At 43.7% G+C, this 24,788-nt stretch overlaps 1 protein-coding gene across 4 annotated transcripts in view; it reads right to left on the bottom strand.

The window, feature by feature from the left end:
• GOLM1 (golgi membrane protein 1) overlaps window positions 1-24,788 on the bottom strand; it is a 130,892-nt gene that overhangs the window by 24,718 nt on the left and 81,386 nt on the right. For all 4 annotated transcript variants that reach the window (XM_077474837.1, XM_077474834.1, XM_077474836.1 and 1 more), the window contains 2 exons: window positions 23,926-23,980; window positions 20,926-21,019 (listed from right to left, as the gene is read on the bottom strand). In XM_077474837.1, the coding sequence (XP_077330963.1) occupies window positions 20,926-21,019; window positions 23,926-23,980 (149 nt within the window). The remainder of the gene's footprint in view (window positions 1-20,925; window positions 21,020-23,925; window positions 23,981-24,788) is intronic.

The raw sequence follows: 24,788 nt of genomic DNA, 5'->3' as shown, positions 1-24,788 counted from the left end.
CATAATTTATTTAGAAAAACAATTTTCTTTAACCACTTGCCGACCGCCGCACGACGATGTACGTCGACAGAATGGCACGGGCAGGCATATGGGCGTACATGTACGTCCCTGCCTTCCCGCGGGTGGGGGGCCCGATCGGGCCCCCCCCGGTGCCAGCGGCGGTCGGTTTTCGTTCAGAAGCGATCCGGGATGAGGGGGCGGCCATTCATTCATGGCCACCCCCTCTCGATCGCTCCTGACGAATGGAAGTGAGGCGTGACATCACTTCCTCTCCTGTAATGTAAACACAGGAGAGGAAGTGATGTAATCTCTCCTCCGTGTTGGTATTTTTCGTTCCGGCACCGAGAAGAGAGGATCGGTGAGTTGCACCAACACGACACTTCACAGTAGAACATGCCAGGCACACTCACACCCCCCCATCACCCCCCCAATCACCCCTGCCCCCCCAGTCACAGTGACACCAATAGCATTTTATTTTTTTATTTTTTATTTTTTTGCATTGGTGTCATTTGTGACTGTAATAACTGTTAGGGCAGTTAGGGTTAGCCCCCTTTAGCTCTAGGGTACCCCCCTCACCCCCCCAATAAAGGTTTAACCCCGTGATCACCCCCCGTCACCAGTGTCACTAAGGCTGGGTTCACATTGCAGCGGTTTATGAGAACAGATGTGATTCGCACCGCACTGCAGTGCAAATCACATCCGATCTCTGTGCGATTCGAGTTCAGCCATACTGAATTCGCGCCGCACCCGCCGCAAATTCGCACGGGACCCTTTTTTGGTCCGCAGCAGAATCGGATCGCATGGGTGTTCACACCATGCGATCCGAGTTTGCAGATCGCACTGCGATATGCGAACTGATCTGGGGGTCTCATTAACATTTCACTGACACTCCCAGCAGTTCGCATAGGGCAGTGTGAACTGCTGCCGGGAGGCATGCGATGCGGGAACCCGCCGCGGATTCGTGGCGTTCCCGCATCGCTCCAGTGTGAACCCAGCCTAATAAGCGATCGTTTTTCTGATCGCTGTATTAGTGTCACAGGTGACGCTAGTTAGGCAGGTAGGTATTTAGGTTCGCCGCAGCTTTTTATAGTGCCAGGGACCCCCATATACTACCGCATAAAGCCACCTGATTGCCCCCTAGTTAACCCTTTCACCAGTGATCACCATATAACTGTTACAGGTGACACTGGTTGGTTATTTTTTTTATAGTTTCAGGGCACCCGCCATTTATTACCTAGTCTCACTAGTGTACCCCTAAATTTAGGGGTGTCTACTTTCCAAAATGGGGTCATTTGGGGGGGGGTTTGTGCCATCTTGGCATTTTATGGCCTTCAAAACTGTAACGCCCTTAGAAAGCCTGAAGGCGGTGCTTGGTTTTCGGGGCTCCGTACGCGGCTAGGCTCCCAAAAAGTCCCACATATGTGGTATCCCCGTACTCAGGAGAAGCAGCAGAATTTTGGGGTGTCATTTCACATATGCCCATGGCATGCGTAAGCAATATATAATTTAGTGACAACTTTGTGAAAAAAAAAATAAAAAAAAAAGTTTGTAATTTTCCCGCAACTTGTGGCAAAATATAAAATATTCCATGGACTCAACATGCCTCTCAGCAAATAGCTTGGGGTGTCTACTTTCTAAAATGGGGTCATTTGTGGGGGTTTTGTGCCATCTTGGCATTTTATGGCCTTCAAAACTGTAATAGGTAGTGAGGAGTGAAGTCAAATATTTACGCCCTTAGAAAACCTGAAGGCGGTTCTTGGCTTGCGGGGCCCCGTACGCGGCTAGGCTCCCAAAAAATCCCACACATGTGGTATCCCCGTACTCAGGAGAAGCAGCAGAATTTATTTTGGGGTGTCATTTCACATATGCCCATAGCATGTGTGAGCAATATATCATTTAGTGACAACTTTGTGTAAAAATAAAAAAAAATTTTTTTTTTGTCATTATTCAATCGCTTGAGGCAAAAAAATAAAATATTCAATGGGCTCAACATGCCACTTATCAATTTCCTTAGGGGGTCTACTTTCCAAAATGGGGTCATTTGGGGGGGGTTTGTACTGCCCTGCCATTTTAGCACCTCAAGAAATGAGATAGGCAGTCGTAAACTAAAAGCTGCGTAAATTCCAGAAAACGTACCTTAGTTTGTAGATGTGACAACTTTTGCGCAAACCAATAAATATACAGTTATTGACTTTTTTTTTACCAAAGACATGTGGCTGAATACATTTTGGCCTAAATGTATGACTAAAATTGAGTTTATTGGATTTTTCTAATAACAAAAAGTAGAAAATATAATTTTTAAAAATTTGCGGTCTTTTTACATTTATATCGCAAAAAATAAAAAATCGCAGAGGCAATCAAATACCATCAAAAGAAAGCTCTATTTGTGGGGAGAAAAGGACGCAAATTTTGTTTGGGTACAACATTGCATGACCGCGCAATTACCAGTTAAAGCAGCGCAGTGCCAAATTGTAAAAAGACCTCTGGTCATTTACCAGCAAAATGGTCCGGTCTGAAAGTGGTTAAAAGAGCACATGTGTAATAACAAACATGTTAATAATTTATACAGTACAAAGCATATATTTACAAGTAACCATTGCAAAATTCAATGCATGTAAAATTTTCCTCCTTTTGGCCTAACATGTTTCGGGGAAACTCATTCCCTTCTGCAGAGGCAGTGCAGGAGAGAATGTAGGCATTCAGCATTAGACTGTAGATAAATTATTTGTGAAAAGAGTTTTGAATTATAAACTTTTCATAAAACATGAACTCGCCACCATCTGTCCCAAAAAGTACAGTAAACCCGATCTACGTTCGAAACAACCCTCCAAAGGGTCCCCACGGTACATTCGCACAAAAGATCATGAATATATGGCATACATCAAGAACCGTGAACGCCAAAGTTTTCTGTACTCAGAAATAAATATATTCATATTGAAGTCACAGCTAGAAGCAGCTGACAGCAACGTTGTCTGTCATGATGGGCAGAGAGTTGCACCAGTTGCCCGTCATGACAGACAACGTTACTGTCAGCAATAAGTGGTTCTACAGTCTGGTCTTCAAGCAGTTAAAGTGAGAAAACATGAGGAAATGTGCGCGGGTTGCAGAGAAATATTGCATGCTTTTGTTTAAATAAAAAAAAGTCTCAAAAAGCATGTGATTTGCTACACTTTCTCTCATGTGACAGAATCAGTGCTCTGATTGACTCAGCAGTGTCACAGGTATCAGATGCATGGGTAGTGTTTAGCCCTGTGTAACTTCCAGCTAGTTTTTCTTTTCTTTGCTAGCAGAGGGTGAATGGAGCAGCATTGGATTGAAAGGAAAGGTGTGAATGTAAAAACAAAACAAAAAACAGTATGTAAAGCCAAAGCTTTTAACTTATACATTTTCATTTTTGAGAGGTGAGGGGATGGGACCCGCCACATTTATTGGTCTTATCTTGTTGGAGAGATTCACGCTTTGTCTTGGTAACCATTAGCAGCACAATGAAAAGTGAAGTAAAAAAACAAAAAAAACAACAAAAAATGCATCACCAGAACAAGAATAAAAAGGGAAAATCTTGTTGATATGGAGATTTGTTTCAGTGACAACAGTTTAACAGTGGCTTTCCCTCATCTGAAGAGATTCCTCTAATCTTATTTGGTGTCCACCAAACAGGAATCAAAATGAAAATTCTCTTGTACAATTTTCCTTTTCGTTTACCAAAACCATATAATGAGGTCTAACCTAAACCCTTTCAATTTGTATGCAATGAGGTAGGCTCTTGCACTACATAGTTGAAGGTAAATCTAAAAAGAGAAAATGTATGATGTATGGCCACGTTCACAGTGAATCGTTCCATTTTTCCCTGTGGGTAATAATCACAGCTGCTGGCAGATGAGGAGTGGTGCCTTCCTTGCATTTTTACAAGTCAAGGCACAGTTTCCCTTTTTTTCCCCCTAAAAACTTTATGGGATGCCAAATTGTGACATTCCATTAATTTCTATGTACAACTGCGGATGAGAAAAACTGCAGCGGTTTTTCGCATTGCTCTGCTCCGCAGGTGACAGCTGCGGAGAAGTGTGAACGAGGCACAAAAGACGACCATTGGTTTTCGGTGTGCCTGTACAGAGAGCTGCATTTTTCTTATAAAAACAAAATTCAGCTTTGCTATAGTGTGAACAGGCCCTAAAAGGTTTTGATTATTATTACTAATAAAATAAACCAACCATACATAGCACAGGTTACCTTCAATGCTATTTTTTGGCAAAATGCCTGTGCTGTATACAACCACCTCAAAAGGAAAAAGGAAAGATAACAATTTTGAATTGCACTTAATTACTGAATATATGCTACTCCAGGAGAAGCTTCACATCTGTCACAGTAACACATATGTAATTTTGTATAACATTTGTTAGGACTCTTTCACATGGGCAGCCTACTGCCCTCTGAAAGGTAGTCCATGGTTGTAGAGCACCGTTAATATGGCTGTACCTGTGGAAGCCTCCTAAGGTATGCCACTGGTGTGATTAATAATTTACCCCAATTGGTTACTAATGACATGTACACAAAAGCATTACACCTCGTACACATGGACAAACAGATATGGACAGCAGCAAGAAACTACAAAAATTAGCTTTTTTTTTTTTTGATTGGAGGAAAGGCACACACCCCCTCTCCTCATAGATGGAGACTTTCAGAACTGTTCATTGAATCGTTCAGCACTCTGCTAATTTATAGTATCCTCCCAGGCTGCTTTTATCTCCTGTATCGGAGAGCTTGTCAAATGCTCATGCTGACAACAGAAGAACGGGGTAGGAGACGGCTACAAGTCACAGTGCATTGAAGAGAGATATGAGCACAACTCTATATCTGCAGTGTTTTCTTAAGTTTACATAACCTGGCAGAATTTGCAATTTCTTTAGCATTTTTCAGAGAAGATGAATGATAACCATTTTTCAGTAATAGTTATTGTTTAGCCAAAGCCATTTATCAGTCAACTGTTTTTACTCTTTAAATCTTAATCACAAAAGAAACTACTCAAATGACCCTGATCAAAAGGGGTTTGAATGGCTATTAAAAAGGTAACCATCCTCACCGGTGATCTGTTTGCTTCTAATGAGTGTATGCATAAAAGGTCAATGAGTTTCTGGACTCCTGACAGACCCTTGCAGCTTTCATCCAGGGCTGCACTGATGTTTCTGGATTCTGAGTCATGGGAAAAGCAAAAGAATTGTTAAATGATCTGCGGGAAAAGGTAGTTGAACTGTATAAAACAGGAAAGAGATATAAAGAGATATCCAAGGAATTGAGAATGCCAATCAGCAGCGTTCAAACTAATCAAGAAGTGGAAAATTAGGGGTTCTGTTTAAACCAAACCATGGTCAGGTAGACCAACTAAAATTTCAGCCACAACTGCCAGGAAAATTGTTCAGGCTGTAAAGAAATGTGTAAAATGCATGTGGTGTGGCGTTTCAAGATGCACAATAAGGAGGCACTTGAAGAAAGATGGGCTGCATGGTCGAGTCGCCAGAAGAAAGCCATTACTACGCAAATGTCACAAAGTATCCCACTTACAATCAGCCAAACAGACAAGCCTCAAACCTTCTGGCACAAAATCATTTGGAGTGAGGATGCCAAAATTGAGCTTTTTGGCCACAACCATAAAGTCAACAAAGCATATGATGAAAGGTAAGCCATTCCTACTGGGAAACATGGAGGTGGCTCGCTGATGTTTTGGGAAAGTGTGAGCTACAAAAAGGCACAGGAAATTTGGTCAAAATTGATGGCGAGATTAATGCAGTATATTATCAAAAAATACTGGGGTAACATTTGCATTCATCAGCCAGGAAGCTGCGCATGGGACGTACTTGGACATTCCAACATAACAATGATCCAAACACGAGGCCAAGTTGACCTGTCATTGGCTACAGCAGAATAAAGTGAAGGTTCTGGATTGGCCAGCTCAGTCTTCTGACCATAATATTATTGTGCAGTTCATGCAAGACAGCCCAAGAATTTACAGGAACTGGAGGCTTTTTGCCAAGAGGAATGGGCAGCTTTACCATTTGAGCAGATAAAGAGCCTCAGCCACAAAAGACTTCAAGCTGTCATTGATGTTAAAGGGGGCAATACATGATACCCTGTTTCCCCTAAAATAAGACCAAGCGTGATTGTCTGTGTTGGCTGCAACATAAGCCCTACCCTGTTTCTCCGAAAATAAGCCCTATCCTGGAAATAAGACCTACAAGGACTTTAACTAGGGCTTATTTGAGGGGTAGGGCTTATATTGCAGCCATCACCGACAATCACGCTAGGTCTTATTTTAGGGGAAACAGGGTATTAAGAACTGGGGTATGTAAACTTTTGATCAGGGTCAGTTGGGTATTTTGTCATTACGATTTAAAAAAACACAGTTGATTGATAATAAATGGCTTCAGCCAAACACTAACCATGAGTGAAATAAATGTTTTTGTGTTATCATTCATATTCTCTGAAAAATGGCCAAGAAATCATAAAGTCTGCCAGGGTATGTAAACTTATGAGCGCAACTGTATGTGCCCAGCTCAAATTACATGAAATCGGGTTTACATCCACTTTAGTTGATCAAAACTTTCAGAACATACTGTCTATCACTTTACATTGTCCACTCTCCAATTATGAATCCCCTCCATAAAGTAGACATTTCTTGCTTATCAAAAGGTAACCAGTATCAACAGAAATACAGGGGACAGCCTTTGCTTTCTGAAAATGCTAGTTGCCTGGACTAATTTCAATGTGTTCACTCTGAATCCCAATTCAGTGACTAAAGTCAGAACTGCTGATCTTCATACTTGTTGCAAGTCAGTAACTCAAAGTACTGAAGAGAGTGGATTGGCAAGACAGACAGCTATTACAGAAGATTAGATTTGCAATGGCAGCATTTAAAATTGCCTGGCCTAAAGCTGGCTAGATGAGTTTTTTTTTATTTTTATTTTTTTGTTCAGCCGTGGGCTGAAAGGATTCCTCCATCTACACAAGAGAAGTGAATGGAAGAATCCCTCCACCGAGACATTGTATTCCGACAGTGTGGCTCGCCGCTGTCAGAATACAGTGATCAGTAGCTGCTGGGCAACAGTTTTCCAGCATGTCTCTTCAACACAAGTCAATGAAAAGATGACAGGGGCAGATGCGCAGTACTAAAAATTCGGCCAGTCTCTGCCTAAGTTCATGGTCAATGAACGCTTGTGAATTGTTTAAAAGCAGCTACATTTAGGAAGAGATTACAGCTAAAAAAAAAAAAAAAAAAAGCGTCAGGAACATCCACCTATAAAACCCCCAACTTCCGGTTAGCTTAATTTTTGTAGCAAACAATAGGGAGGTCAAACAGAACAGAGAGGAGGGACCTGTAGCCTGTACTGTATAGGAAGGTACCAGAGGTTGAGCCCCTCAAAGGGAAGCAGGCCTGAGTCTGTCTTGGGCAGAACTGCAGGTTTCTTCCCTATAAGCCTTTCTGTTTAAAAGGAGACTTTGGGGGTCTACTAGATCTCTAATGTCACCTTTATACCCCAATAAAGCTGGCCAAGCACAGATCATGCTTGATTAGCTTCTTTCCCAGCTATGGCATCCAGGGAATGACAGCTCTGAAACCAGAAAAAATGTGAAGCTTGTCCGGCTTTATTCAGTGCAGAGATAATCACGACTGAATAATTTTCACCGGAAAGCTGACAATCAGATGAACAGACGTAAACAGTTCATGTGGCTGTGCTGCCATCATAGGCGTGCACAGGGGGTGTGCTGGGTGTGCCTGGTCACACCCTAATTACCCTGTGCACCAGGATGGATAAGGCTGTACAGCCTTTCCATACTGGGCCTGTGTCAAAAGGGGGGGGGGCCTCTGCCAAGCAGGACCGGCTGTACTACATTATTGCAGATACTGATCCTCTTGGGAGAAGGGGGGGGGGGGTCAGTTCTAGCATCTCATCCATCCTGTCTTCAGTCCCTTTCTCAGTCTTCAATGCAAGGTCTTTTTAGAACCCTAATATTTCAAAGTCCCACAAAAAGGGCAGTTTAAAAACAAAAGCAAAAATAAAATGGGGGGGGGGAAGAAGAAGAAAGAAATGGGATTTTTGTACTCACCGTAAAATCCTTCTCTGATGTTCATTGACGGACATAGCTCCTTTAATTCTTGACCTTAGGGTTATCCCGCCACCTTCAGGAGAGGACTAGGCAGAAAATGTAAAAACAGCAAGACTGCACAGCACCACCCAGGGGGCGGTCCCTCTGGCTATAACCCCTCACCCTGCTTCCTGCAGCTCAGTTCGTCGAAAAGTAGTACAAAGATAAATAGGAGTGGTGGGTGCTGTGTCCGTCAATGAACTGCAGAGAAAAGGATTTTAGTACAAAAATCACATTTTCTCTTTCGTTCATTGACGGACACAGCTCCTTTAATTTTTCACCTTAGGGACACCCCCAAGCAGTGTCAAAAAACGAGGGGTGGAAACAGCAAAACATAACTTCACCCACAACAAAAGGAACACCTCAACAGAGGAGTTGCCATCTTAAAGGGCCGCCATCAAAACCAGCGGGCCAACTTATGCATCAAAAGATGCATTTACAACAAACTTGTAACTTAACCACTTCCCACCCGGCCACTGCATATAAACGGCCGGGTGGGAGCACTCTACTCCTGATAGGACGTTCCTGAACGTCCTGTCAAAGTAGCGGGATCGCGCGGGCGCGCTCCCGCGCAGCTGCGCAATTCCGATGCGCTCGTGTCCCCCGCACACGCCGCATCTCGGATCGGCAGGAGGACAATGTCATTTGCCCTCCTGATCCGCAGGTTATCTGCCACCCATCCCCCTTTGTTTACGTTACGATGGCTGTGATTAGACACAGCCATCGTAACGTAAACAAAGGGGGATGGGTGGCAGATAACCGGTGATCGCGCCGACACGTGCCCGCGCAGCGGCGCGATCCCGATCTGCCTGAGACCCCCGGAGACTGGAGAGCAGAATACAACAGGAGGGCCATGTGATTGGCCCTCCTGATCACATGACGACTGTGTCCAATCACAGTCGTCATTTAATGTAAATAGAGAGCGGTTGTAACTGCTCTCATCTCTTCCTCTCCTCACACAGAACCTGTCAGTGAGGAGAGGAAGAGAAATCTGTGCTTCAGCCGGGAAGATCAGTGAGTTTATAGCTGTTTGTCTGCTGTTTACCCACTGATCACCCAGCTAGTGTCCCCAAAAACACCTGTCATACAGAACAGCGGGCACATCAGCCCGCCATCTGACACATCAGCCGCCCGCCATCACCTGCCGTGTCTGGCCCGCCATCACCTGCCGCGTCTGGCCCGCCATCACCTGCCGCGTCTGGCCCGCCATCACCTGCCGCGTCTGGCCCGCCATCACCTGCCGCGTCTGGCCCGCCATCACCTGCCGCGTCTGGCCCGCCATCACCAGACTCGGATAGCGATTATGAGCCAGTGGAAAGCAGTGGCTCCGAGATGGAAACTGTGGAAGACAGAATCCCAACAAGGAGAAACGGGAGAAATGAGCAGGCGCAGACATCCAACAGCAGCGCACCACTCCAGGATGATATGCAGGCATCCACCAGCAGCGCAGCACTCCGGGATAGGCAGGCATCCACCAGCAGTTCTGCAACCTTCCTTGAAGATAGGCCAGATACTAGCAACGGAGCATCCCATCAACGAGGCAGTGCCCATACTAGCCTTCCAGATGTTCTACTGTATCCAACATGGCTGCCCGATACGTCAGTAGAACCTGTAATTCCCCTTTTTACATCCCAGCCAGGCCCTCAGATACAGACAGAAAATGTAACCCCACTTTATTATTTTCATTTATTTTTTACCAATGATCTCCTAACCGACATTGTGGAGCAATGTAATTTATATGCCAGCCAACATATAGCCAACAATCCAAGTTCTTCCTATGCCCGTCCTTTTTTTTGGAAACCCCTCACCGTGGAAGAATTTAAAATTTTCCTTGGCCTAACCCTCAACATGGGGATAACAAAAAAAAATGAAGTCCATTCCTACTGGTCTACCCAACCTATCCACCACATGCCGGTCTATTCTTCAATTATGCCCAGAAACCGTTATGAGATGATCATGAGATTTTTACATTTCAATAACAATGCCCAATGCCTCCCTTGAAATCATCCCAGTTACGATAAATTATTCAAAATTCGGCCCCATATCAATTTTTTTTTCCGCCAGTTTCAAGCAGATGTTTACCCCTGATAAAAATACACTTCACTGGACGACTTGGAATACAACAATACATGCCCAGTAAAATAGCCAGGCGTGGGGTAAAATTTTATAAGGCGTGTGACAGGGCCACGGGTTACACATATGACTTCATAATTTATGAGGGAAAAGACCGACAGCTAAACCCCCCTGGATGCCCTACCTACATGGGAACAAGTGGCAAAATTGTCTGGCAGCTGATCCAACCATTGCTTGGGAAAGGTTACCACCTATATGTAGACAATTTCTACACAAGTCTCCCACTTTTCCGCCATCTATACCTAAAGCAGACTGTGGCCTGTGGGACAGCATGGACCAACCGCAAAGGCTTCCCACAGATATTGGTCACCAAGAAATTAAAACAGGGTGAAATGGCCAGTATGCGGACTGACGAGGTACTAGCGGTGAAGTGGAGAGATAAAAAAAGAGATATCTACATCCTTTCCACAATACACAATGACACCTTGGTGGAACTGCAAAGAAGAAAAGGCCCCATCCAGAAGCCAAAATGTATCCACAAGTATAACTTATACATGGGGGGGGTGGATATGAATGACCAGATGATGCAGCCCTACTTGGCCACCAGGAGATCACTGTTTTGGTACAAGAAAGTTGCCGTTTATTTGATGCAACTGGCCATGTTCAATTCATATATTATTTTTTCTAAGAGCACCCAAACTTCCCTGACCTATCTAAGATTCCAAGAAGATGTTATCACAGCCCTTGTCTATCCCCATGGCCAACCCACTCAACTAATTCGCTCTGATGCAGTAGCCAGACTCCATGAAAGGCACTTTCCCGACATCCTCCCTCCTACCCAAACAGGTCACAAACCCCCCAAAAAATGCCGTGTGTGTACAAGTAGAGGAATTCGCCGCGACACCCGATACTACTGTCCAGACTGTCCCTCCCAGCCAGGCCTCTGCATTGGAACTTGCTATCGAAGCTATCATACTTCACTTTACTAATAGTGTAGTGAAGATGATTTCTTTCCAGTTTCCACTTTCTGCAATTTCTGTGTATGACCCGGACTGTTAAATGACTATGCCTCTGACAAACATGTTTTTGCCTTCAACGTGAATTGACATCGGCCTGTTAAATGACCATGATTTTTGCCTGCCTCCTGAACTGATCATTTGCCCTGCTACTGTACAGCACAGGGGTCTCACATGTGAGGGGCTCCAGAAAAAGTTTTCCGAGTGGAGAAAACATTTTTCTCCAGGTTTTTCGTTTTCTCGGATTAGGGTCTGGAGACTCGGAGGCTTCGTAGAGATTTGGGTGGGAAGAAGCCTCTACCCCTGCCCTCGGGTCTTACCTGACCAAGGCCCAATGTACAAAGTGCCGCCTGCTGCCATCTGAACTGGCCCTGCCTTTGCCTGCCACCTGAACTGGACATGCCTATGCCTGAACTGCCTGCTAAACCTTGGACTGTACTGAACCATGTTCATAATTTTCCATATCTGTCTGCTGCCTGGACAATTCCTGGACATTTCCTTTGGCTGTCTAGAAAATGCTTTGACTGCTCTGGAACGGTGTCCCTGCCTGCTAAAACCACAGGTGAGCCTTTTTTTTTTTACCCTTTGCTCAGCAGAATGTATTTTGGGGTGTAATTCTTGGTGTGTACATGCTATATGTTAGAAGCCTGAAGGTGGTACGTGTATGTTGGGCTTCTGTATGCGGCCAGGCTGTGGAAAAGTCTGACACATGGGGTATCGCCATACTCAGGACGAGTAGCAGAATGTATTTTGGAGTGTCATTTTGGCTATGTACATGTTATGTGTTAGAAAGATCTTCTAAATTGACAACTTTGTGAGAAAAAATATAGGTTTTTATTTTCTTTCCACATTTTCCAAAAACTTGTGGAAAGAAATTATATGTTCAAAAGACTCATTATGCCTCACAGAATATACATTGGGTTGTTTTCTTTACAAAACGGGGTCACTTTGTGGGTAATTCCATTGTCCTGGTGCTCCAGGGCCTTCAAAATTGTGATAGGTACTCAGGAAATGAAATGTGTTTCATGTGTTGAAATGTGTTAATTTATGCCTTTAGAACGCCTGATGGTGCTACATGGATGTTGGGCCTCTGTATGTGGCCAGGCTGTGGAAAAGTCTGAAACATGGGGTATCTCCATACTCAGGACGAATAGCAGAATGTATTTTGGGGTGTAATTGCAATTATGCCTGCACCATGTGTGAGAAATAACTTGTAAATATGATAATTTAGTGAAAAAAAAAATGAAAATAATTTATATTATATTATATTATATAATATAATATAATATACCGTATATACTCGAGTATAAGCCGAGATTTTCAGCCTCTTTTTTGAGGCTGAAAGTGCCCCCCTCGGCTTATACTCGAGTCATCGCTGTCTGCCCGCTCGATCAGCGTGTCGAGCAGACAGACAGCGGCCATTCTATGATTCAAAAGCCGCGCCTCCGGCTCCGCCTTCGCCTGTGATAGGCGGAACACTGAATTTCCCAGCAGCCTGTGTTCCGCCTATCACGGACGTCGTATCATCCTCGTACTACGGACGAGGATGATACGACGTCCGTGATAGGCGGAACACAGGCTGCTGGGAAATTCAGTGTTCCGCCTATCACAGGCGAAGGAGGAGGCGCGGCTTTTGAATTTTACAATGGCCGCCGACGAAGAGGGCACGGGACGGAGGCAAGGCAAGGCACGGCACGGCACGGGACGGGACGGGACGAAGGCAAGGCACGACACGGGACGGAGGCTCGGGACAAAGGCTCGGGACACAGGTAGGCTGGACACACACACACACACACACACACACACACACACACACACACACACACGGATGGAGACACACACACACACGGATGGATGGATGGATGGAGACACACACACACAGGGATGGATGGATGGATGGATGGATGGAGACACACACACACAGGGATGGATGGATGGATGGATGGAGACACACACACACAGGGATGGATGGATGGATGGACACACACACACACACAGGGATGGATGGATGGATGGACACACACACACACACAGGGATGGATGGACGGACACACAGGGATGGACGGACACACAGGGATGGACGGACACACAGGGATGGACGGACACACACACAGGGATGGACAGGCATGTCTCACCCTCGGCTTATACACGAGTCAATAAGTTTGCCAGTTTTTTTGGGGGTAAATTGGGGGCCTCGGCTTATATTCGGGTCGGCCTATACTCGAGTATATACGGTAATATATCTATATATATTTATTTCTTAGTTTTCCAAAGCATTGTGGGGGAAAAATTGCAACTTCAAGAAATTCACTATGCCTCTTACTAATTATCGCAGACTGTCTTCTTTCCAAAAAGGGGTCATTTGGGGGGTTATTGTACTGTCCTGACATTTTAGGGCCTCAAGAACTGAGATAGGCCATCAGTGCATTAGGATTGATACATTTCCAATAATGCATAGCATGGCTTGTAGGCTCTATAACTTTCACACAAACCAATGATCATACACTTATCAGGATTTTTTTTACCAAAGACATGTAGTAGAATACATTTTGGCCTAAATTTTCGCCAAAATTAGATTTTTTTGGTTTCTTTTAAAAGAGAAAGTAGAACATTTTGTTTTTTTTCCAAAATATTCGCTCTTTTTTCGCTTATATTACAAAAAATAATAAATGAAGTGGTGAATAAATACCACCAAAAGAAAGCTCTATTTGTGTGAACAAAATGATAAAAAATTCATTTGGTTACAGTGTCGCATGACTGAGTAATTGTCATTCAAAGTGAGAGAGCACTGAAAGCTGAAAATTGGTCTGGGAAGGAAGGGGGTTTAAGTGTCCTGTATTGAGGTGGTTAAAGAAAGTGTAAATTGCAACCTTACACAGCCGCCTGCAAAACCTTGCGGCCAAAGCATCTGAAGATGCGTTTACATCAACTTTGTAGAATTTAGTGAAAGTGTGAGCAGGCGACCAAGTCGCCGCCTTACACACCTGGGAGACAGACGCTTGATGTCAGAAAGCCCAGGGAGGTTCCAATTGCCCTGGTGGAATGAGCCGTGACAGGAAAAAAGGGCTTTAAGGTACAGGTCTGAACTACTATCTGCCTGATCCACAGAAATAACAGGCAACGAGACCGCCAGACCTTTCTTCAGACCAGCCGAGACAAACAGAGTCTGACTTCTGGAAGGGAGCCGTAGCAGACATACACCCGTAGAGCCCGGACCATATCCAGGGAATGCAAGGTAACCTCTTTCGGGTGTGTCAGCTTAGGGCATAAAGGATGGTAACATGATGTCCTCATTTAGATGCAATGGTGAAACCACCTTTGGAAGGAAAGAGGGCTTTGGACATAGCACCGCCTTATCCTTGTGGATGACCAGGTAGGGAGACTTGCATGACAAGGCCGCAAACTCAGAAACCCTCCTGGCAGATGTAATAGCCGCTAGAAAGACTACTTTCTGAGAAAGAGTTAACAAAGGAATCTCCCTAATGTTTTCAAATCAGCGGTTTCTGAAGCGCCGATTAACATCCCCCAGAGGTAGCGGTGGTCGAATTGGAGGTGTGTCGAACCCCTTGCACGAAAGTACTCACCAATGAGCGAGTCACCAAGGGACATTGGAAAAAAGACAGCAAAGGCTGATATCTGTCCCTTGATGGTGCTTAAGGCAAGTTTCTAATCCACTCCTCGCTGCAAAAACAGCAGGATCCTGAGTATGTGCGTGGACGCCACCCCATCACCTCACACATGGAGATGGAAGCCTTCCATGTACGATGGTAAATCTTTCAAGAAGAGGACTTCCGTGCCCTCAGCATAGTGGAAATTACTGAGTCCGACAAACCTTAGTCCCTTAGTACCTGGTTTACAACAGCCATGCCACTAAAACCAGCGATGGTAAAGCAGGGTGAAGCATTGGCACCTTGTGATAGAAGGTCTTCTTGCATCGGCAGCTGCCAAGGAACATCCACCACCAGTCGTACTGGGACGGTGTACCAAGGACATCAAGGCCAATCTGGGGCAATCAGAATCACCGGAATCCCCTCGTCCTCCTCCCTGCACAGCAGACGTGGTAGAAGTTTGAGTGGGGGGGGGGCATGGCATAAATCAGCCGATATTTCCCCCATGGAGCCATCAACGCGTCTCACTGATTGAGCCGAGAGGCCAAGAGGTCCACCTTAGACAAAGAAGCCGGAAGACATCTGGATGCAACGACCATTCCCCTGGGTCCAGCATCTGACGACTTAAGTAGTCTGCCTGCCAGTTTTCTATACCCGGAATATGGCCAACAGGGCTGGCACGTGCCGTTCTGCCCACTGGAGGATGTGTGCGACCTCCTGTGCTGTGGCCGAGCTCCTCATTCCTCCTTGATGGTTGACATATGCCACTGCCGTGGCGTTGTCCGACTGGATCCTGACCGGACACCCTTGTAGCCTCCTGGACCATGTGGAGAGGCACCGCCTGATCGCCCGAAGCTCGAGCACATTAATTGGCAGTTGGGATTCTTCCCGCGATCAGAGGCCCTGGGCTGACCAAGTCAAAAACTCCCCCCCCCCCAACCGGTCAGGCTGGCATCCGTTGTGATCACCATCCAATGGAGAGGAAGGAACGATCTCCCAGGCCAAAGGGCCGGAGACCTCAGCCACCAGAGAAGGGAATCCCTGACTAACTGGCTCACGCGAATTTGACAATCCAGGGATAATGGAGATTTGTTCCATTTTGACAAAATCTCCTTCTGCAAGACTCAAGTGTGAAATTGAGCGTACGGTACTGCCTCAAAAGTGGCTAACATGAGGCCCAGAACTCGCATGCAGAAGAGCAGTGACGACCACCTGCGGTTCACCAACAACTGCACCGCAGCTTGAAGAGTCTGCAGCTTGTCTGAAGGGAGAAAACTCTTGCTTCTGAGGAGTCCAATAGTAAGCCCAGGTACTCTAGGCGTTGAGTCGGTACCAACACTGACTTCTTTAGGTTCAGCACACAAAACAAACTTCCGGAGAGTCTGCATGGTGATCGCTACATCCTCCCTTAATTCTGAGATGGAAGCTTCTCTCAGAAGGAGGTCATCTAGGTAACCCACGATTGTGATCCCACGCCAGAATTGGAGTTAACACTGGTAGTGCTCTTCCCCGGAAGCAAAATTGCAGAAACCTCTGATGCCTGAGGAAAAAGGGTTCATGTAAGTATGCGTCCTGGATATCCAGGGATGCCAGGAAGTCCCCCTGATGGAGTGCAGCGACCACGGAGCAAACTGATTCAATCCTGACCCTTTGCACTTTCACAAAGCTGTTGTGGGCCTTCAAGTCCAGGATTGGATGTACCCCTTCCTTTTTGGGAACTACAAACAGATTGGAGTAGAATCCCTGAAACCTTTCCAGCGTCGGTACAGGCACTATCACCCCGCGCAGTAGCAGGTCCTGTACTGCCTCGAAAAGGGCTTCCCGATGAGCTGGAAGTAGAGGTAGGTTGGAGGGAAAAAAAAAATCTATTTGGTGGACAAGAAAGAAACTCTATCTTGTATCCCGATGCAACCAGTTCGCAAACCCATTGGTCGGACTGTAGAGAGGTCCACTGAGCTGCAAACTCCCAAACGCGATCCCCCACCCGAGAGTTGGGCAGGGGGGGCAAACCTTCATGCGGTAACATTTTGCTCATAGATTTGTTTGGCTTGCGAAACCAGGGGCGCTTTTGTCCTTCAGCAGGTGCCTTGTCAGACTGGGAACGCTTACCTGCCGACCCGGGCAGGCGAAAAATCAGTTTGAGCGGAAAAAGAGGGCCCTTGCCTGCGGCGTGGCCCCTTAACCTTCCTGGACTGTGGGAGCAATGTGCTCTTCCCAACGGTAACTATTTTAATAATGTCATCCAGCAAAGCTCCAAAAAGCCTCGCACCTTGGAAGGGCAAATCCGCCAGTGTTTTTTTTTTTTTTTTTTTAGATGCCTGGCCTGCAGACCAGCATTTCAGCCAAATCAGGTGTTGTAGCACCACTGCTGATACTAATGCTCTAGAGAGCAGGGGGGACCGTATCCAGGGCCACATCATAGACATACTTAACGCCATGCACCAACTGGTCTGCCAGCTCTACGCAGACTGGGGAAGACTGTTGCTTCTCCAATTCACAGTGCAACAACTTTGCCCATTCAGTAAGCTTCTGCGACACCAAGGCAGTGACCAGCACAGTTCGTAATGCTGACCCCATTACCGTAAACATGGACTGGGCCACTGCCTCGACTCTTCTGTCAGCAGGGTCCTTAAAGGCAGGAGTCCCTTCTACCGGAATCATGGTTACGTTATTTAACCTGGATACCAGGGGGTCAATGACCAGAGATGTCCATTTTTTCAGGAGGCGCCCTTCAAAGGGGTAATGCACCGCCATTCTTCTTGGGACTGAAAAGGCCCGCTGCTGGCTTCCCCATCCCTTGTAGATGAACTCATCAAAATAAGTCAAATACAGAAACACCTTAGGCGTGCAGGCCGGTGTGTGGGATCCAAAAGGGACCGTAACCTTAGCAGCGGTTCCTGCTGCATCCTGTATCTTCAGGGTATCCCGCACCGCAGCGATAAGTGCTCCTACTAGTGATTTTTCCTGCGCTAACCCGAACACAGAGTCATTCTCACTGTCCAAAACGGTCTTGGTCCGCATCCTCTTGACATGGCAGAACAGGGGCCGCCAGTCACCGCGGGACCAGAGTCAGAATCAAAGCTCTCCCCAGAAGACAGGGGGGCAGGGGGCATTTTTTTACCCCCCCTTGCACCCGCACCCTGCTTCCACCCTGGCAACAAAGGTCTCCAGGATCGCCGACAAAGCGTCCAAAGGCGCCGCATCTTTTGCGGGTGAGCCAGTTGCAATAGCAGGGATGTCTGGGGAAGAAGTGCCAGCTTCTGATGCCATGCTGACCCTCACACTCGTCTGCCACAACTTAGAGACTTAAGTCAAGGTACACAAATCCCACCATCCTAGCTGCTCAGGCTGAGGGGCCCCTCCGCAGGACTCACCACCCTGACCGAGTGCTGCACTGTGCTGCCGCTGACCTATCTGCCCCGTTTCAGTCAAAAAGTGCTCAGAGTGAAAACTGCGCTGTTATGAGCTACACAAACCCAGCACTAGAGGTAAAAACGCGATGAGGCTACAAGAAAATGGCCGCCGGCTGTCCTTAGCACAAAAAAAAAAAAAAAAATCACCAAGACAAGACAATGGCCGCCGAACCTTCTAGAAAATGGTTGACAGCCCATACACTGCATAAGACTACAGGAAAATGGCCACGGCCTCAGCAAAATGTCAGCAGCCTCTCCTGAGGTAAATTTACTCAGGCACCTCACAGCGAAGAAAAAATAAATAAAAAAGGGACAGAAAAGTAAAAAACTGACCCCAACAGCCAGCGCAGCTCCCTGCCAAAGCCCAGAGCCCCCCCCCCCCTGCCTAGGTACATACACCGCACCTCATGCCCAGTCACACAAGGGCCCGAGCAGGGGGAGGAGGGAATGAGGGATAGGGAGAGAGGAAAGTGAGAGTGAGAGACCACCTAGTCGACCTTCCAGGGAATGCCCAGCTGCTCAATCCTGCTGAGGCCGGGAGAGCCGTACTTACCCTTGACAGCAGTAGCTCGGTCATATGTGTGCCCCGGAGCATATAGCTCACCGGCCGCCCCTGGAGCAGAAGGGGCATTTCATGGTTGACCCAGCGCATAGCTAGGGTCTGCTCGTACTCGATGGCCAGGCTGGGGAGACTGCAAGGATCTATATTATCCAGCCTGTCACCCAGCTGGCTGTTGATAGTAGATCACAGGATCAAAAAGTGTACAAAAAATGAAAAAATCCCAGGACCAGGTCCTTCTACACTAGGCAGAAAAAAAAACTGAGCTGCAGGGAGCAGGGTGAGGGGTTATAGCCAGAGAAACCGCCCCCTGGGCAGCACTGTGCAGTCTTGCTGTTTTTACATGTGTTCATGTTCTGCCTAGCCCTCTCCTGAAGGTGGCGTGATAACCATAAGGTCAAGAATTAAAGGAGCTGTGTCCGTCAATGAACGAAAGAGAAAACAACATTTAAAAAAAAAAAATGTCTCATTCACGTGTATTTTTCCCTATATTTATAGTATAGTGTCCTCTCTTTATAGTATATCTTCTTCTCAGACAGGCATACTGTTTAGGAATCCTTTTGTCTTCCTCTGTAGTTTCACCAAATATTTCTCTTGCTTAAATATCCTCCTGACATCTGAGCCGTACTTTATTTTAGAAGATACTTATCATCCAGGTAAGGGAATACCTGGGTCAATTCTCAGCCTGGGCATTCTTGCGATAATTATTGATTTGTCATGCATGTGTGATATTTAGATTTTTTTCTATATTCGTCTATTTTTCTAATATGTTGTTCTCAATTTAGAGTGATTATATATGCAGTACACATCAAGGGTCTCCTGAGGAAGCCATCATATGGTGAAACATTTAGAGCAAGTAGTTACTGCTGTTTCTTTAATCATGGACATTATATGATGATTTTAGTCATGTTTAGATATTTTTATATACCTACGTTGTATGTTCAGGCACCTTAAAAGTCCCATTCCTTTTCTCTACTAAATTTTTGTAAATTTGGGGATGTGGTGCCATTGGTTTTCTAACATCCAGCAATTAATAATGCATTGTACTTTGCGAAGCATAGCAATGTGTACACCCCTAGCCACTGCCTGTTGCTCTGTGTTTGAGTTTTGGGGTGCATACCCTAATGCAATAGACTGCGCACACCTATGGCTGCCATTGATGTAGTACTTACATCTATGGCAGCAAAAGGGTTAAAAGGGGCTAAGCGCCACTTATCAAAAAAGAGCTCTTCAGTAATGGAGTAGGATTAAAAAAGGGACAAGCCCATATCCTGACTTCACCCACTTGGATGGGCATTCCCTCCAGGGGGTCATCAAAGACAGGGCCCCACCAGCTGATAAACCTGTATAGCACTCTGTGGCTAACTTCATGCAATACACGACATGCCAAGGTAAGCGTCCACAGAAGATCCAGTGCCCAGAGTGACATTACAGCCCGGCTCTGCATCTTCATTCAGGTGGGGTCGGGGTACAGTCCCCCAAGGCTCAGCTGAGGAGTCCACCGATCCAGAAAACTGCAGAGGAAAGCTGCTGTGGACATGAAGCAAATACAGCTGAAAAGAAGAATCTTGCAGAATCTCCCAAAAAAAAAAAAAAAAAAAAAAAAAAAAAAATGGGAAGTTCACCAAGAAGAAAGTCCATCACCTAACACACTAGGAAAAAAAAATCTGAGGCTACCTGGGAGTAGAAAAAGTTATAAGGGAGGGGGAGGGTGTCTCTGCAGCTTTTTTGCGAATCTCTAATCACCTGAATCAGCTATAAACCGTGGTCATGACAATGAATCCTGTGTCCTGTAGGATTAGGGGAACAATATATGGTTTCTGGTCAAGCCATGGTTTTACCAAGAAAAGTGTTAAAATGGTGGCAGTAAACCAAGTGGATCAAAGATGATGCTGAATAGTCAGGAGGGGTGTCCCTTACCAAAGGGCCACAGGTTATTAGGACATGGGAACATCATCTTATATGAAAAGGCTCAGTACAGTAACCAGGCAGGGCAAAATACAGATATGAAGCTGAATATTAATATTGCCACAATAAATCCAAAAGCAACATACATTTCCACTATAAAGCTCGATTCCTATCACGCTTGACCACTACAAGAGAAACAACCGTGCACTTACAGTTCATAAGATAATTTCTTAGTCTGACTTTCCTGCAGTTCCTTGAATTCCAGCTTAGACTCCTCCAAACGTCTGTGAAGACCGCCGATTTGTACTGCAAAAAGAAAATAGGAGGAATTAAAAAAAAAAAAAAAGCCAAATAAATAATCACACAGTCACCCTTCCTCTCTCCCAATCCTTGGTGATTAGAGGTTATTATAGGCTCTAAACAATGTCGAACGTGCACAAATATATACAAAGACACAACATAGACAGTTCAACACTTCACACAGATGGACCCTTAAAGATATTGTAAATGATCACCTTGTAAAACAACCCATTCCTGTTTAAAAGAGAAATGAAAGGCAAAACATTTTGGTATAGATAAAAAAAAAAAAAAAAAAAAAAAAAAATGGGGGGTTGGGGGAGGGAAGTAATAATTTATAATGTTTTTTTATAAGTGATCGCGTCCCCTCTGTTTTCATCTGCATAAGACCTGGGGGAGAAGCAGCACATCGAGCTTCCCAGTGAATGGTTATGCAGGGCAGACGTGTCAGGACGAGCCTGATCATTGGAGGAGAGCAGGCTGAGTTCCAGCATAGCTAGAGAACTGACCACACTGTGCTCTCCTGCTAAGTGTGGTCAGTTTTTAATAGGAAAGCAGAGGGACTCCAGGGATTTCACACTATGAAAGCAATACAAAGAGAACAGGATACTTTTTCCTACAAGTACACGACAGATCAGGAATATAAAATGTTGGGGTAACAAATACTTTATTTATTTAACCAGTTGCGGATGCTGGGTGGACAATTTCATAACTGGGAGTTGCTATGTAAATGCAGCAAATTTAGAAGCTGCAACTGAAAAAAAAAAAAAAAAAAAAAAAAAAACAAGGCACGGACAAAGTGTTTATAAATACTGTTCAGATGGGAGATAGTAAATGCTAAAGTAACAATGTTGCTTTTTACATTTGTTTTTACTTTCTATTAAAGCGCTATTAACTAAACATTTGTTTACTCTAATCAGCCAGAATTAAAACTTTTTTACATTTCACTAATTTACCTGATTGATTTCTATTTTTCAAACCATTACATTTCATTTTTATATTCTTTTTATTTATTTTTAGGCATTTCTTTTGTTCATTTCATTTTTGTATTTATTTTTTTCTTTGAGTTGTAATTAACGTTGCACAAAACATTGCTAGACTGACAAATTTATAGTGTCATGTTAAATAAGAAAAAAAAAAAAAAAAAAAAAAAAAGAGAGAACACAAAACATAAATCTGCAGTAACAATTTTTTTTTAACATTGATAAAAAGTTGAATATTTTGTATGGATTGCATACAAAAGTAAAATCTTTTTTTCTGCAGAACAAGGTCATCAAAAGAAAAGTTTTTTTTTAAAAACGACTAAAAAGGTGGGACTTTATGTGAGGCGCAAGGCATCTACAGCCAAACGCCTCCATCCCCAATAATTTAACAAGATGATGTTTCTGCGGTCGGCCTCCAGCACTCCACGCCTATGCCCAGATCCATAAGTACTTTGCAAGTAGTTTGGGGAAATTGCCTTTTTTCCCCCCTCCTCCTCTCGATAGACTTAATATATATGTTTTAATGTCTTTAGACACCAACTTCATACTTGCTCCTGAAGAGTGGTGGTTGCCACGAAACCGTCAAGCCAATAGATGCCTTTTTGCTTATACTGTCCAATATTATCATTAACTACCTCATATACTAACTGGATTGGACCAACCAATCAGGGTTACAGTTATTTACTATGGAGACAAGCTTCAATGAACTTGGGTTTTTACAATGTTTACAAAATGAACTACGGTAACTATGTTATGGGGTTAGGAGCCAATAGATGTCCCCCTGTTATTATAATTGCATTACTACTAATATATATATATATATATATATATATATATATATATATATATATATATATATATATATATATACATATACACACACACACATATACACATATACACATATACATATATACACACACACACACATATACACACACATATACACACACACTAATCAGGGTTACATTTATTGTGGAGATATGCCTTAATGAAATTGATCCTTCACAATGTTTACAGTATGAATTAACAATGTTATTCTATTATGCCATTTTTACTGTTTTACTTTATATACAATTAAACTATTGAATGTCAATTGATGTTATGCAATGCCTTTATTTAATGTCTCTAGTTTAATTATTTTAGTTAATGGCTAATTTCATTTTAATCATGTTATCTCCTGGGATGCATGCCTCATATAAAGTCCCACTTTCTCTTTCTTCACCAAAAGAATTTATAGGGAAGAAGGGGAAGGGGGAAAAAGAGGAACCGTCACACAAAAGACCTCAAGGAAAAGTGTAGGTTCTATTGGACTTTTTAGGCAAAAGAAAAAATTGTAAAAAACAAATAAACAATATATTCAAAAATATTATTTATTATTTAAAAAATAAAAAATAATAAAATTTAAAACAGAAAAGAAAGGGATTTATAAATACACATCAAGTCTCGCTTGATATCCTGTCAAGATTAATACAGTCTACACATAATTCATATTCATTTCCATATATATCCAAAGATTAGCAGCTTGTACATTAATACAGGATGTAGAGGATATCAAGTATAGAACTGAGACTTAAATATGTTCTCTGGTGCTCTACATGTTTCGCGTTTTTTTGAATAACGCTTCTTCAGGAGCTTTAGCAATTTTATTTCTTCATGGGTATGCCCCAAGAGAGATGGACCGGGAGGGAGAGGAAGGGTGAAAAGGGAATACTTTCCCAAATGGATAAAACAGCAAAGTTTCACTTCATAAAACCACTTCAATCTATATAGGAGCCTACGATTTGGCATAAAGGCTTTAGGTATTTTGTGGTGTGAAGTGGCCAGAAAATCACAAAAAGGGGAGTTCTGGTGCCCCGTGCACTTTAAATGAAGTGATAGCTTCTAACGGTCTCCTAATGCAGATAAAAATAGAGATAAAGCTTTATATACCTTGTAGACTCTGTATGGCAAAGTCCTTATTCGTAATATTGTTTGCCAGGCTTTCCTGTAGAAAAATAAAGAATTTGCATTACAGAAAATAAAATACAAAAAGAAACCATTAAAAAAAAAAAAAAAAAAAAAAAAAAAAAAAGGTAATCTATCACAAAGCTCTGCATCCCAATTTTTCAAAAGCCTTTGGTGGAAGACACCACCCTTCAAAATCATACCAGTCCCAAAACCATGAAGCCAAGCCACTTCAGCTTCACCGGGAATCAAGTTATAGAGCAGCAAGTAGCATGCACTCCATAAACTACAGAAGGGACATTTCCATTAAAAGCTACCAAAGATCATTTCAGCCATAATTATATACTGTTAAAAACTATGACATTTATACTCCAATCTTTTTATTAGGGATAACAAAAATAAAAAAAGTACAAAAGCAAGGGGGGACACACAATGTTCTCAGGTTATCATATAGGTAGAACATAACTTGCATTTAAAATATTTAGGGGAAAAAAATAGCAAACATTAGATCACACACACACACTATAATATAAATATTATATATATATATATATATAAAAAAAAAAAAAAAAATATATATATATATATATATATATATATATATATATATATATATATATATATATATATATATATATATATATATATATATATATATATATATATTTATATTTATTACACAGAAGAAAAAAAAAAAAAAAAAAAAAAAAAAAAAAAAGGTACCAATGTCCCTTTAACAGATCCCATTAGAACCAATGTCCCTCCAACAGATCCCATTGGAACAAGGGATAAACTGCAACCATTGTTAATTCAGAACAAATGAAACTATTGAGACAATTTTGTATCCA

The sequence above is a fragment of the Lithobates pipiens genome, unplaced genomic scaffold, assembly GCF_037356315.1.
Source record: "Lithobates pipiens isolate NorthernLeopardFrog02 unplaced genomic scaffold, aLitPip1_a1.2 Scaffold_13, whole genome shotgun sequence".
In the NCBI taxonomy this organism is placed as follows: domain Eukaryota; kingdom Metazoa; phylum Chordata; class Amphibia; order Anura; family Ranidae; genus Lithobates; species Lithobates pipiens.
The sequence above is the reverse complement of the archived record's forward strand: the minus strand, read 5'-3'. Positions and strand labels throughout refer to the sequence as shown.